The sequence below is a fragment of the Pleurodeles waltl genome, chromosome 1_1 (assembly GCF_031143425.1).
Source record: "Pleurodeles waltl isolate 20211129_DDA chromosome 1_1, aPleWal1.hap1.20221129, whole genome shotgun sequence".
Lineage (NCBI taxonomy): Eukaryota > Metazoa > Chordata > Amphibia > Caudata > Salamandridae > Pleurodeles > Pleurodeles waltl.
In genome coordinates this window covers 81,281,420-81,296,791 of record NC_090436.1, presented here as the reverse complement: position 1 = coordinate 81,296,791, position 15,372 = coordinate 81,281,420, and the positions used below count along the sequence as shown (strand labels likewise).

The 15,372-nt window shown below is 44.2% G+C and overlaps 1 protein-coding gene across 2 annotated transcripts in view; it reads right to left on the bottom strand.

Moving 5' to 3' along the window:
* Positions 1-15,372, bottom strand: part of FAM219A (family with sequence similarity 219 member A) — a 363,317-nt gene that overhangs the window by 26,423 nt on the left and 321,522 nt on the right. For both annotated transcript variants that reach the window (XM_069215486.1, XM_069215463.1), the window contains exon 5: positions 8,921-8,975. In XM_069215486.1, coding sequence (XP_069071587.1) covers positions 8,921-8,975 — 55 coding nt within the window. The remainder of the gene's footprint in view (positions 1-8,920; positions 8,976-15,372) is intronic.

Here is a 15,372-nt window from a genome sequence, read left to right as displayed (position 1 = left end):
TTGGCAGGCTTTAAGCACATCATGGCATGAGAAAAGCTAAGTGCTCATACAGAACTCTTCCCAGTCACTTACTGTAGAGCCTCAAAGCCACCAGCGCTGGGGAGACGGCGGCCGGCTGCAGGTGATACAGTGAAAACACAAGAGCCACGGGCTAGATGTAAGGGTGTCTGCCATTCAGTAAAGGGACCGGAAACTTGTTAGAGAAAGTAATTATGGTAGTAAAATGATAGCCCTATGTGGAACCAGAAGTTTAAGGGTCATTCGAAGAAAAGGTACCTGCTCCAATTGACTTTTGATTTACTCACAACATCCTGAGGCGGACTGAGAAATGCTAGGAGCCAGGACTGACAAGTGTCAAGAACAATGACGAGCTGAGAATCACTGGGACTGAGCACCACTGCACACAGGTGCAGGGATGACGTATGCGGGGCGAGGTCATAGGTCATACTATGGTTATGGCATAATACTCAGGCATCCGTAAGACTGTAAGGCTTTCTGCCATGACGTTACCTTTATCTGCTACCACTGCCACTTACGCTACCAAAACATTTGTCGATTTAAGTGTTTTGCCCACCCCTCTCAGTTTGCTGCCTTGCTGTATAGCTCCTTTCAAAAGGCACGGGCCATGGCGTGGGCGCTCACGGATATGGTCATGGTGTGGGGGAGTAAGTTGTGTGCACCACCTGTGCCGGGTTCCAAGCCATGGCGTTGTCCCTCTGTCCCAGAACCTCAGGTTTTACGGGTCTGACCGCTGCAACAACCAAAGTTCACCTAAATCCCACACTGCTCACTGGACGTTACTGCCAGCCCGGGCGAGGACGGGGACCCCAACGCTTTACACCCTTCCATGATGCATGAAGCACTTGTGTCAGAAGTCGAGATCGGCTGCAATAGGCGTTGGCTGGATGATGTGGGGGGGCTTCACTGGGCATTGGTTGGATGATGTGAGGGGGCTTCACTGGGCACTGGTTGGATGATGTGAGGGGGCTTCACTGGGCATTGGTTGGGTGATGTGAGGGGGCTTCACTGGGCATTGGTTGGGTGGTGCAAGAGAGGCTACACTGGGCATTGGTTGGGTGGAGCGAAAAGGATTGAACTGGGCATTGGCTGGGTGATGTGTACTCATTTTATGTTTTCTCTACAGCTGTTACCTTGCCGTGTGCTGCTTACCACAAACTTTTCTGAGGAGTGAGTGGACTTGCCTGCCTCACCACCGCATGCACCATCTGCCTCACGCACGCATGGCTTGGAGGCCTGGGGGACTAGGGGAGTACTGTGCTCCTGATAGAAATTCGGAGAATCTCCACAGTGGTGATTCTGCATGGGTATTTCATCTAGGCCACAGAGTGTGTGTGCCAAAATAAATCTGCAAGTGAGGTGCACGTTCACCCCCCTGTGTAGAAGGCAGTGACTAGGCAGTAGGTGCCAATGAGTACTGTCTAGCACTGAGGCAGAACACAATAACCAGGCAGTAGGCGCCAATGTGTACTGTCTAGCAATGAGGCACAACGCAGTAACCAGCTGCAGGTGTCTATGCGATGAGGTATGTTTAGTCGGGTGCCTGGGTCACAGCATACATCCAAAGCGCATGTGTACACTTCAGCAATGAGATCGAACGCAGTAACCCGGCTGCAGGTGTCTATGCTATCTAACTATGGGGTATGTTTAGCTGGGTGTCTGATTCACAGCACGCATCAGAGCGCATCTAGGCACTGTGGAAGCTGCTGCTTCAAGAGCTTTGCTTTTGATGAGTAACACTGTTCCATGGTGGTGTTAGAGCTTGTTAATTATTCTAACAGTGTCTTCTGTGTTCTTTAATGTGCTGCTGTTTATCATTTTATTGCATGCTCCAGCATGAGCATGGTGGGTGACCATGGAGGGTAGTGTTTGTGTCGCCTGGCAGTCCTCTTTAATGTTGGCACAGAAAAAGGTGTGTGATAATATATATGAGGTGATGGTATGGTATGCACGATGATCATTTGCTGGGCTGTCACTCATTCACCACCTTTCTGGGTCAACATTCCGCTACTACATGGACCAGTGTAGTCCTTCCTTTACCTTGCTACTGCTTCAACTCTTCTGGTCCACAGGACCGCGCAGGATGCAAGCTTTACACACTTGCTGGGAGAGGCTATGGTCACACAATCACAGGGTGGGCACATTGTACACCACTGAGAACACATGGTGCTCGGCCTAGCGGCAAAAAGCAGAATTAGGGCTCAAGAGGATGTTAAGCTCTTGCAAGGGTGAAACTTAGACATGGGCCACCAACCTTCACCTCTCCCACGAAGACCTCAAGCCACTCTCCTGCAACTTCCTACAGCATCGCCATTTGAGCTCCCCCTACTTTCTCACCCTTTAATTCTAATGAATGTATTTAATTGTTTATTTAAAGCATTGGCTCGTGATGGACTGCCGAAAAATGCACAGCTTTAAGTTCCAAAGGATTATTTATGGTGGCATCAAACTCGTCCCATAACTTGCTTATACGTGTATTGTTAGCTGAACACATGAAAGTTCATTTTATATCTATAAAAATACCAATAAAGTAATTTATTACACAGATGTCCTAAACTGATATGTTCATAAGTGGGAGACAGGGAGGACAAATTCAATATCATCTTCAGGGAAATTAAGACATTGCTTGGAAGAGGAGAGAAAACTCCTCCATTTAATGCCTACATCTCTGGAATTTTGACCTTGTGGGAACCCTCTACGTTCTGCAGGTGTGTGCATCTGGTGGCTAATGGAACTATAATCACTACACAACCACCCCTACCTAGCCCTATTATTTTTGCTTTATAATTCCCAAGCTCAGCCTGTGAGCTAGAGAACAAATATTGGCCTCTGAGCCAATATAAATTGGCTCAGAGACATCTTATCCAAGCAGATGGCAGAGGCATCTGTTAGGGGTCATATCCTTTAAAGCACAGGAGACAAAATGGTAAGGTCATCAATCAGTTACAATGAAAATGAAAGGCCTTCGAAAACTAAGTGATGAGCAAAAGAAAAATATTCTGCAGGATGAAAACTATGAGATAGCAGAAGAGCTTCAAAGTACCTTTCAGCATGTGACATTATACAACACTTTCTATCACAAAGCATGGATGTGTGGACACAATATGCAAACATCCAGCGTTACTCTTCCTCAGTCTACAAATAATGTCTTATAAGCATGTGGAACATGCACAGTTAAGTGTGCAGCTATGGAAATGCTTGCACTCAGGTGTTATGATCCATTCGTGGCAGAGACAGCAGGATTGGCACCTTCTATGTGGACCACCACTTAATCATTAATGGAACCCAGATGGACCCCCACTGAATCATTATTGAAATCCGGGGACCCCCACTAAGTCATCACTGGAAGTCAGGGACCAACACCCCAGCATGTTCTACCATTTGAACCACAAAACAATACACAGAAACAAACATTCATCAAACAACTACACCGGTGATTAAATATTTTATTTACTTCACAAGCAAATATAACAATTCAATTGAGGCCACTCATCGCCCTCACTCTTTGATGCACTGAGGACACTAACTTCATTTTTAGCCTCTAATTTCAGATTCCTTCGCATTTACAGAGTGTTTTACATTTTTCAATTATACATTTTGATTCTTCATTTATTTACACTTTATGTATCTGTTAAAATTATTGAATTTTCTGACCAGTCACGGAACCCCTGAGTAGGCACCGCAGAGTCCTAGGAGTCGCCCGGATCACAGGTTAAGAACCAATGTTTTAGACTTTAAGAGATACCAATTCGTTTCAATATATAGATGATGAATGTTGGACTAGGCAGAAGCGCAAAGGCAATGCAGGTTGGAAAAGGTCGTAATCATTGCAGATGCTGTAGGATTTTGCAATATTCTAAGATCCGCACTGGCCAACACACGGGACTCTGGTATCACAAGCTCAGGTTTAGATATGGAAATGGCCTTCATAGGCAAACTCATTAAACCAAGTAAACATCCACTGGTGCTATTCTATTCACCTAGTTAGACAATACCATTACACCACAAAGAATTTTGAAAGCCTCCTTTATTTTAGCTACTGCTGGAAGTATTTTAATTTCGTAATTTTTGAGACCCGCTGATAATATTCTTACATTACCACAGAGGAAGGGCTCGCTAGGATAAAGACGTGCAAAGCAAATTCTTTTTCTCTGTCACCGATGCTTCACCCATTGCCATGCACTTAGAAATCTTGACTAACCTAAGATCAATCACATCAATGGGATCTGCTCCCTACGTTGATTGGAGAATGAAAAGTTTGATTGTGCTAAATCAGTGGTTACCAACTTTTTGACTTATGTGGACCCCCATTTTATCATTACCGGAACCCGGGGACCCCCACTGAATCATTATTGGAGTCAGGGGACCCCCCTCCCACTGAGTCATTATTTAAAGTTGGGGACCTAATCTGTTAAGTTTAGTTTAATTTTCTAAGAAGTCGCTGACCCCTTGAGGAGGCTTTGAGGACCCCCCTATCGGTCCCCGGAGCACAGGTTGGGAACCACTGTGCTAAATAAGTCTGGTTTCTACTTCCCTACTTATGGCTGGCAATTGCTTAGATCAAATACCTGTATTACAAGTAGATGAAACTTGGTGACCTGAATGTGAGGCTCAGATTTACTTCTGGAATGTGCAAAGGGTTGAACCCACCTGCCCTCTCACAAATGTAGATATTCTCAATTTAAAACAGGCCATATGTGAGCTGTAGCCCATTTTAGACATTATCCGTGTGGTAGTTACTAAAAGCAAAGAATGGAATTGTATGGTCTGAACAGAGAACCATCTCATTAAACAGATTAGATGCACACACACACATATAAATTAAAAATTGAGAGCACTTTTTACCTTTTCATACAAATATATATTTTTTCTATCTGAAAGTTTGAAGAATTTTAATTCAAGCACAAGAAGACTCCATGACGAAATTGGTCTATGAAGAAGTCCTAGTCCATAGTGCGGCCCCAGTCCTGTTTCAGGAGTTGCCAAAGCTGTTTCAGAGGCCGGCCTTTGCCAACATCTAGATATTCGGGTAAGCCGAAGAAGCATTGGAAGAAAAAAACAAAAAAAAAGAAGAAAAAAAATCAAAGCGGGACCTAGCACCCTCTCGCCACTTGCATTCAACTGTGGAAGTGGCGCCATGGATGAGATGCCATCCATCTGGAGTACTGCTGGCATGTTCACCCTTGTGGCCTGTCGGAGCCTCCAAGCCTGCCAAGCCATATTCGGCTCTGATTGTGACCCCTTCTTCCACACTACAGTCCACTGAGGTCCCTGGAACTTCGACTCAGTAGCCAACTATGCCAGACGAAGAGACACCCATAGTACTCTTTGACTCAGAGTTGGGGCCGATTCAACCAAGACCAATGCCGTGCACGCCAACAATTGAGGTGCTGCTTCTCCCACTTGATCTGTCTCCTCCATAAGGGAGAACACACACCTTAGACTCCATTTTTGACATGGCCTTAGACAATGATTATGACATGGGTGATGAATTCACTCAGCCCTATCAAGATGACAATTTTGTGATTTGGTGCTGTACTCTGCCAATAGATCCCCTCCTGGTAATGTTTTGTTTAATCCCCAGCAAGGCTTTGCTCTAGGCAGAGTTAAAGGATGCCTTTCAGCTCTTTTGTGTTGTGTTCCCAGATCAACCTCCATTATTTAAATCTCCAGTTATACAGCTTTTAAAAAACCCCACAAAACACTTATTTCTCTCCCTTTGTCATGCCTCCTTGGACCTTAACTTGGTCTTTTCATTTCTGAGGTTCTCTCCATTCAAGCAACTTCTAACCCGCAACACAGTGAGGTTCAAGCTGTGTGTGTGAACCAGCTGTACACTTCCTGGTTCCCACACAAACTGGTTCTGCAGATGTGAGCATCCTTCTTAACAACCACAATTTGTGACACCGATCCATATGGGTCAACCCATCATCCTGTTCTATGCCCTGGCTCACCCCTCTAAGGAGGAGGAGGAGAGGCTCCATGCCTTGGACCCCGAGGGAGTGCTGAGCTTTTACACAGACTGTACCAAAGAAGACTGGGTGGATGATCAGCTCTCTGTGGGGTTCTGTGAGGCGAACAAAAATCTGAAGTGCAGAAGAGAACCATCACCTGCTGGGTCGTGCTGTGCATTAAGATCTGCTACACACGTGTACATGCTCATTCTGCCAGGGCCAACGCTGCACCACTGTTGGCACCCAAAGTCACTGTCATGGACATTTGCCAAGCAGCTACGTAAGCGTCCATCCATACATTCATGAATCAGTATTGTCTGGACAGACAGATTTGCAGAGAGGGTCTGCACTTGGAATTAGTAGTGGCATTTCATAGGGTGGCTATCATGTGGATGGTTCAATGCACCCTCTCAAAAGAACACTGGCATAAAGATGTCGCAGAGTGGATTCTAGTGGAGAAAATCCACCTGAAAAATAGCAGAAGAGACGCAAAGTTAAGGGATGACTTAGCCACATGGAGGACCCTGGGAGAAAGATTTGCAGCCCCTGATGATGCCTCCCCTAGTGAGGTAGACACTGACACTGAAAATTAGGCTGTATGAGACCCTGGGGGAGAAGAGGAGGGGGAAAGGTATGGATGCAGTTTGCCTGGTGAGCTCTGCAGCCTTGAGGCTGGATGACTGACCTGTGTCTGCTTATAACTACTAAACTCCTTTTGGGTTTGTTCTCTTAGTTGCATACAGTGTACTGTGACAGTTTTTTGATGCTGCATTGTTAATTCAACAAAAACTGAAAACTGAAGGTTTTAAAAAAAGATTTGCAGGGAAGGGCATTTGCCCACTTGGTCCTGCAGGACTTTCTGGTTGAAATCCATCCACAGACCCATCTCCAAATACGCACTGCTTTGGTATCTATTCAAAAGGTGAGGAATCTGCGGTTTTAAGTCTCCATCAGAACAAGTTACTTACCTTCAGTAACGCTCTTTCTGGCACAGACTGTCTAGCTGCAGATCTCTCAAAGACCCTCCCAACTTCTCTGCTTATTGAGCTCTGTGTCTTAAGACGCAGTCAGTCTCGAAAGGTACTGATGTCAGTGCACGGGAGCAGCGCCTACATAGGCTCAGCACATCATTACTGGAGCAGAATGGGGTCAATTCTGTGCCACATGGCGCCACCTAGTGGTGCGCAAAGGTTTTACTGCAAAGTTTCCAGATCCAGTTTGGTGCTTTGGGAATATTCGAATGTGAGGAATCTGCAGCTAGATGGGAGTCTCTACCAGGAAAAAGCTCTACCAAAGTTCAGTAACTTGTTTGTTTCTGTAAAATATCAGTGTTCTGCATCACTCCAATAAAATTAGAATAGCAACATCCATCTAAATATAATCAGCCGTGCTCCAGGGATTAAACAGAGAACACATGAGTGAAATCTTATATAGCCTGGTTATTTTTGGAGACGCAACAAGCAACTGAAAACAGTGGTTTGGCTCATTAAAAGCATCTATGTATCCAGCTGTTAGTTGCAGAGAACATTACATTTATATATGTTTACAGAATACTGAAGTGACAATTTGGATGCTAATTGCTAGCATCTAGAAAGCCGCCAGAATTAAGACCGTTTATACAGAAGCTTAATAGAAAAGCAAACTTACAGCATTTCACTGGAGTGAAACGAGATAGAAATTATTATTTTATGTACCATCTGATACAAACAGTGTAGCAAGACTACCCTGCCATTACTGTGTTCCAAATGTGGAGATCGAACATTTGCTTTTAATGTACACAGAAGCTGAAGGTACTTTGGAACAATGCAGTGCAGAAATACTTAAGTACTTAGCTTTATTTATGACCAACTACTGAGACAGTGGGAAATCTCTGCCTAGTATTGTGCCCCAGTGCTTATGATTCACTATGTGCAGTATCTGTAGACACTATACCTTCAGCAGTCAACTTTTCAAGATACCTTTATCAGAGCCAGAAGATTATACCAACCCTTTAAATGGTCTATGCTAACCCCATATAACTGTGTACAAAATTCAGAGGTAGCAACTCCAAAATTCATGTCTCTCTTTCTAACACAGCATTCTGAAGTGGTCCAAGGCCACAGGCTGGTGCTACAGGAAGCACCCAACATAAATAAAAACAAGCATTTTCAATGCAACGGGTCTCGCATTTGTTCGAGTTAGAGCTATTAGCGTTGTAAAGCAAAAAAAAACACAGCGTGATCGCGCTATGTAAAATGCAGCGCGATTGCGCTGCGTGGAAAATAAACAGATGAAGTAGTCCGAACTCCAGGCTGAAAACGTCAAGCCTCGTATGTTTTCAGTAGTTTACCGGTGCTGTGTAGGTGGGCTAAACACCGGAAAAGGCATGACGTATGCATGCCTTTCACAAATGAAAGCAAGCGGATTTTAAAAGGCAAGCCCACGAACCAATGTAAGTGACTGACGTGGCATGGGCGTGGTGTTAAGCCCAAAGAGAGACTACAGAATGGCCGGAGCACTTTGTGCTCGCCCATAATGAATACATTGAAGGATTATTAGAAAGGCTTTTGCCATTTCACCTTCCTGTATGCAACACTATGTAAACAATGGTACTGCTAGTTTCACAGGCCACCCTGGGCCGTAACAGGATAGAACTGCTACCACACATGCAACTGCCCAACTGGTAGATTATGAAGAGAGTCTCTCCCTCATGCTACAAGTCTCACTTTTCCAACTAAGATACCACAAACTAAAATGTTGTGCTGGTTTACTTAGTTTCAAAGGCTAGCCTCTAATGTCTTTATCTACTTTTCCTATTTGCAAGTGCAGAGATCCACACAATGTTAGAGAGCTTTGTAAGCAGAAGCAAAATCTTAAACCAATATAAGACAAACAAAGGCTCATTCAAAGTGCAGATACAATATTCATTCTTGTGCCCTTGCTCCCAGATGCACAAAACTAAGACTCACCTCAGCAGAAGAATACCCCGACGACGAATATCTGGACATGTCGAAGTCATCATCACTAGAATAAAGTAGAGAGAATGAATTGTGCTTTGCTGTTTCACAACTGGTATCACCACATTACTGTAACTCTGATGAGACAATGTAAAGAAAAGAGAAGAACTTACTTACCTGAAACTATGCTTCCCTGAGATCATGGTTTAAGCTACTCCTGCCCTTCCAATCTTCTACCCTTACAAGTGCTACTCCATTGTAAAGGGTGAATAGAGATGTCGGCTGCTGCCATTAATCACGGTTGTAGCGGTCCGAGGTCTGCAGGAACGCGTCGGTGTGCAGGAACGCGCCGGTCTGCAGGAACGCGTCTTCTTACCTGGAGACGCGTTCCTCCAGACCTATGATCATTCTTAAGCAACCAGCGCTATCTGACCGACTTGAGAATATCTGGCTCCCAAGAGTTGTACACGCCTCAATGATGACCCCTGACTGTCAAAATATTGGGAACAATTCACAATAACATTTATGAGCATGTGAACTATTTTGCAGGAAGACTAAAGTAATACAGTAATTCTAACATAATTAAATTTCCTGCTTCATTCTAATTGGGGCATTTGTAAAGTGGATGGTCACCTCTGGGTTTCATAGCACTGACACGTAACTACTACCATGTAAAAAAAAAAATCAAAGATGCAATATACACAATACTGTGCTACTGCACACATGCAAATGACATGTAGATGTAGATTATTTTACCTAACATATATCTCTGCTTCCTGGCACACATGCAGTGTCCCACTGTGAATGTCAAGTGGAAAGGAAGACTGTACATAATACATCAGATCTAAGGCTCCGACGTCAAACACATTGCGGTGTGAGACCACTTCGAAGACTGTTTATTATGAATGGGCAATATGTTTGTTCTTTCCTATAGTGCACTATACATCCACATTCACACATAAGTGCGTTGGAACAATTGCCTTGATGAACGCACAGTGACTGTATACAACTAACCACATGATGGATTCCACCCATTCAATGCTCCAGCACTGCGGGCCTGTTTCAATGTAGCTTATGATAGGGTGTAAATGCTCACCCTTATTAACACTGTAAAATAGCTGAGGCGGAGCCTCACCTCTGGATTTCGCTGGGGGCTCAATGACTTGACCAAAGGATTCTTTATTTCAGCAGGTTTTTTCGACAGCGCAACCTAACTTTGAAGTAACAGCGAGAGACTTTGCAGCACATTAGCCAAATATATGTACACCACACATTTTGGTTTACCAGTGTCCACTGGAGCGAAAGCTCGTCTACCGCTGGTATTGTTACCCAATGGTGTCTGCTAATCGAGCACTCTTAGGTTGGGTCTATCAGTGACGTCCTAGCTGAGGGCAGAGAGACTCTACAATGTGGCTTCCATTTCCACTTGCCTCCTCCATATAAGCCACTGGTTGTCTTGGTAATGTCTCCAACTCAACGGAAAAATGTGAATTCTATATAGTTCGAGTCCTTACGAGGTGGAGAGGATGTGACTTTACAACAAGAGCTGCGGACTTTGGAACTAGAAAGCCAGGTTTGAGGCTCGGTGTCGGTTCAACATCCTGCGCTTTTGGGCAAATAACTCCATCTCCTGGTGCCGAAAAAACGAATGTGAATATGTGTAAATGTACCTGCTGTTCATGTAAAGCACTCCAATACCTTCGGTCGAGTTCACTATATAAAACTGCAAAAAAAATGAGTTGTGGCATGCAGAAAAGAAGTGAAAGGGGAACTTTACGCCTCTGGAAATACTGGACTAAAATGAACCTCCATTCCATTGAGGATGCAGCTCCGAGCTGATCAAAGTCACATTTTGATGTGTCACAGAATTTTGAAAAGACTAGTGTTATGCTAAACGTTAGTGAGATGGTACCATCACGTGTATGCATTAGTGCTTGCTTGTATAGGGTGGAAGTGCAACTCCACATATGTGCCTTAATGTGTGCTGCTATACTGCATCAATCAATTACTATTTCGTGTTTATATCTGCTTGAAAGGAGTCTCCATTTTTGTTTTCCTGTGTTGTATACGGAGCGTTCTGTAAAGCAGAGCCTGGTTCTGAGAGGGTTGTTTCTGTCTTACAACACCGGGGGCCTGATTTCCCCTTCGACGGCCTGAGAATGGCAGATGCCTTGTAAAGAGAAACTAAAGAGACCAGTTGCTTCTATATACCTCGTGCCCTGCTGTAGGAGGACTTTATAATACAGCTGTCTAGACGTGAACATGATATTTGTGTTAAGGAATTAATAACTAAGGACAAGATGTAGTAAAGGGTTTTTCCCATTCTGTGTCAATGGGGAAATGTGTTCGTACATATGGCCCTAAATGTGCCAAAGTGGGTAGAATCGAGACAATGATCAAAGGACCTTGAAAAAGCAGATTCTCTGGGATCAGGTGCTGGCTGCAGCTGTGACATACACAAAGAGGTTTTATGATTCTGGAGTCTTGAATCGCATGCCAAGGTGTCAAATGATGAGCTTTCGTGGATGTGAACAGTACATCAATCAGCACCAGGAGCGTGGACCTCTACGTCACAAGGGAACCTACCACCAGTCTCTATGACTAAGGTGAACACACCGAGGGTAACTGGTGGTGAAGGAGGCGTCGTTCTCACAGTGGCACACCGAGGCAACTTGCTGGCACCACCTGTCCAAGGCCTTGCTGCATTAACCCCACAAGAGGAGCCTGCCCATCTCCAGCTTTCTGTTCTACCCTGGGTTCCTGCTTTCATTCAAATCTAGCACCAAAATATATGGATTTTAGCATCACATGCTCCAATCAGAGGTGAAGCTCTGCTCAGTTGATCAGGCAAGTGGTTTGCTTATTTTTGAACGGTTCCTGGCTGTTTTTGCATTAAACCCATGTGCATTAAACACACTTCCATGCGCTATCTGGAGTGTTTGTGTTTTCCTTTAAAGTACTCTCTAGAACGTTGGAAGTTTATCCGCACATTCACCTACCACAGAAAAACAAAGTCATTCATCATGGTCAAATAGAAGGAGTGGGCCATATAGGGTGGGCCCTTGAAGTTGCTGTTCTCCTTGGCACAGTTTCTCACACATTCACTAGATGGCGCTCTCAGAAAGCTGGTACAGTTTCTCACTTATTCACTAGTGGAGCTCTCAGAAAGCTCACTCCTTCACTAGATGGCGCTCTCAGAAAGCTGGTACAGTTTCTCACTCATTCACTAGATGGCACTCTCTCAGAAAGCTTACTCATTCACTAGACGGTGGTCTCAGAAAGCTGGCACGGTTTCTCACTCATTCACTAGATGGCACTCTCTCAGAAAGCTTACTCATTTACTAGACGGTGGTCTCAGAAAGCTGGCACGGTTTCTCACACATTCACTAGATGGCTCTTTCTCAGAAAGCTGGCACATTTTCTTACGCATTCTTTAGATGGAACTCTCTCTGAAAGCTCACTCATTCACTAGATAGTGCTATCAAAAAGCTGGTACAGTTTCTCACTTATTCACTAGTGGAGCTCTCAGAAAGCTTACTCATTCACTAGACGGTGGTCTCAGAAAGCTGGTACAGTTTCTCACTCATTCACTAGATGGCACTCTCTCAGAAAGCTTACTCATTCACTAGACAGTGGTCTCAGAAAGCTGGCACGGTTTCTCACTCATTCACTAGATGGCACTCTCTCAGAAAGCTTACTCATTTACTAGACGGTGGTCTCAGAAAGCTGGCACGGTTTCTCACACATTCACTAGATGGCTCTTTCTCAGAAAGCTGGCACATTTTCTTACGCATTCTTTAGATGGAACTCTCTCTGAAAGCTCACTCATTCACTAGATAGTGATATCAGAAAGCCGTCACAGTTTCTCACTCATTCACTAGAAGGCGCTCTCAGAAAGCCATCACAGTTTCTCACTCATTCACTAGTGGCGCTCTCAGGAAGCTCACTCATTCACTAGATGGCGCTCTCAGAAAGCTGGCACAGTTTCTCACTCATTCACTAGATGGCGCTCTCAGAAAGCTGGCACAGTTTCTCACTCATTCACTAGATGGCGCTCTCAGAAAGCTGGCACAGTTTCTCATTCATTCACTAGATGGCGCTCTCAGAAAGCTGGGGGTGGCCGAAGGTGGTGGGTAAGAGTCTAAAGACGATTCCAAGCAGAGGTCACCAGTGGGGCCCTCAGTGCTACTGCTGCATATTGTCGGAGAGAAGAGCAAAGCATGAATTGACTACCTCATAAACACACAGCCGCGCTGCTGTTTTATTGCACCAAAAGACACTTTAACAAAGTTCAATAATAAAAAGCAAAATAGAAAAAACAGCTCCGCCCACTGAGCCTCAATGAACGAAGCCCCATGGATTTAGTGAACATTTCCAGGACGCGAGGATGTTTCGTTATTTCTGTTTGGCATTTACAGGGAGCACAGCTGAGAGGGACTATGGCAGTGACAGGCAGAGAGAGGGAGGACGTTTCAAAGATCCTTTCTTCAGATGTCACCTTAGTGTTCAGTCCGCATATAATATGGACTCACTTCCGAAGAGGAGACAAGAGAGGGGCAGACGAGGGGCTCTCGAGAGGCAGATGTGGGTCAGGCTGCCCGGAAGCGGCTTCCAGTTTACTCATGCGTGACATCTGAATGTAGAACCATGCCTCAGGGTCAAGGAGGACGCGAAGAAAACAAGAAAGGAAAACAAATGTGCACACTAACAAGGCCTTGTAAAGCAGAGTGGATATCTGTACAACATGCATGACTCTGAGCTCCGTGCTTTCTCTTTTCACGCTCCTTTATCACTGCAACAACACACGTCCCATTCTTGTGTAATACTGTAACACTGCAAACAACACACACGTCCCATTCTTGTGTAATACTGTAACACTACAAACAACACACACGTCCCATTCTTGTGTAATACTGTAACACTGCAAACAACACACACGTCCCATTCTTGTGTAATACTGTAACACTGCAAACAACACACACGTCCCATTCTTGTGTAATACTGTAACACTGCAACAACACACGTCCCATTCTTGTGTAATACTGTAACCCTGCAAACAACACACACGTCCCATTCTTGTGTAATACTGTAACACTGCAACAACACACGTCCCATTCTTGTGTAATACTGTAACACTACAAACAACACACACGTCCCATTCTTGTGTAATACTGTAACACTGCAAACAACACACACGTCCCATTCTTGTGTAATACTGTAACACTGCAAACAACACACACGTCCCATTCTTGTGTAATACTGTAACACTGCAACAACACACGTCCCATTCTTGTGTAATACTGTAACCCTGCAAACAACACACACGTCCCATTCTTGTGTAATACTGTAACACTGCAACAACACACGTCCCATTCTTGTGTAATACTGTAACACTACAAACAACACACACGTCCCATTCTTGTGTAATACTGTAACACTGCAAACAACACACACGTCCCATTCTTGTGTAATACTGTAACACTGCAAACAACACACACGTCCCATTCTTGTGTAATACTGTAACACTGCAACAACACACAGGTCCCATTCTTGTGTAATACTGTAACACTGCAAACAATACACACGTCCCATTCTTGTGTAATACTGTAACACTGCAAACAATACACACGTCCCATTCTTGTGTAATACTGTAACACTGCAAACAATATACAGTTCCCATTCTTGTGTAATACTGTAACACTGCAACAATACACACGTCCCATTCTTGTGTAATACTGTAACTCTGCAAACAATACACACGTCCCATTCTTGTGTAATACTGTAACACTGCAACAATACACACGTCCCACTCTTGTGTAATACTGTAACTCTGCAAACAATACACATGTCCCATTCTTGTGTAATACTGTAACACTGCAACAATACACACATCCCATTCTTGTGTAATACTGTAACACCGCAACAATACACACGTCCCACTCTTGTGTAATAATGTAACACTGCAACAATACACACGTCCCACTCTTGTGTAATACTGTAAAACTGCAAACAATTAACACTGAAAACAATACACACGTCCCATTCTTGTGTAATACTGTAACACTGCAAACAATACACATGTCCCTTGTGTAATACTGTAACACTACAAACAATACACACGTCCCATTCTTGTGTAATACTGTAACACTGCAAACAACACACACGTCTGTAGGAAAGTACCATCTTGCCTGGCATGTTACCCCCATTTTTCACTGTATATATGTTGTTTTAGTTGTATGTGTCACTGGGACCCTGGTAATCCAGGGCCCCAGTGCTCATAAGTGTGCCTGAATGTGTTACCTGTGTAGTGACTAACTGTCTCACTGAGGCTCTGCTAATCAGAACCTCAGTGGTTATGCTCTCTCATTTCTTTCCAAATTGTCACTAACAGGCTAGTGACCATTTTTACCAATTTACATTGGCTTACTGGAACACCCTTATAATTCCCTAGTATATGGTACTGA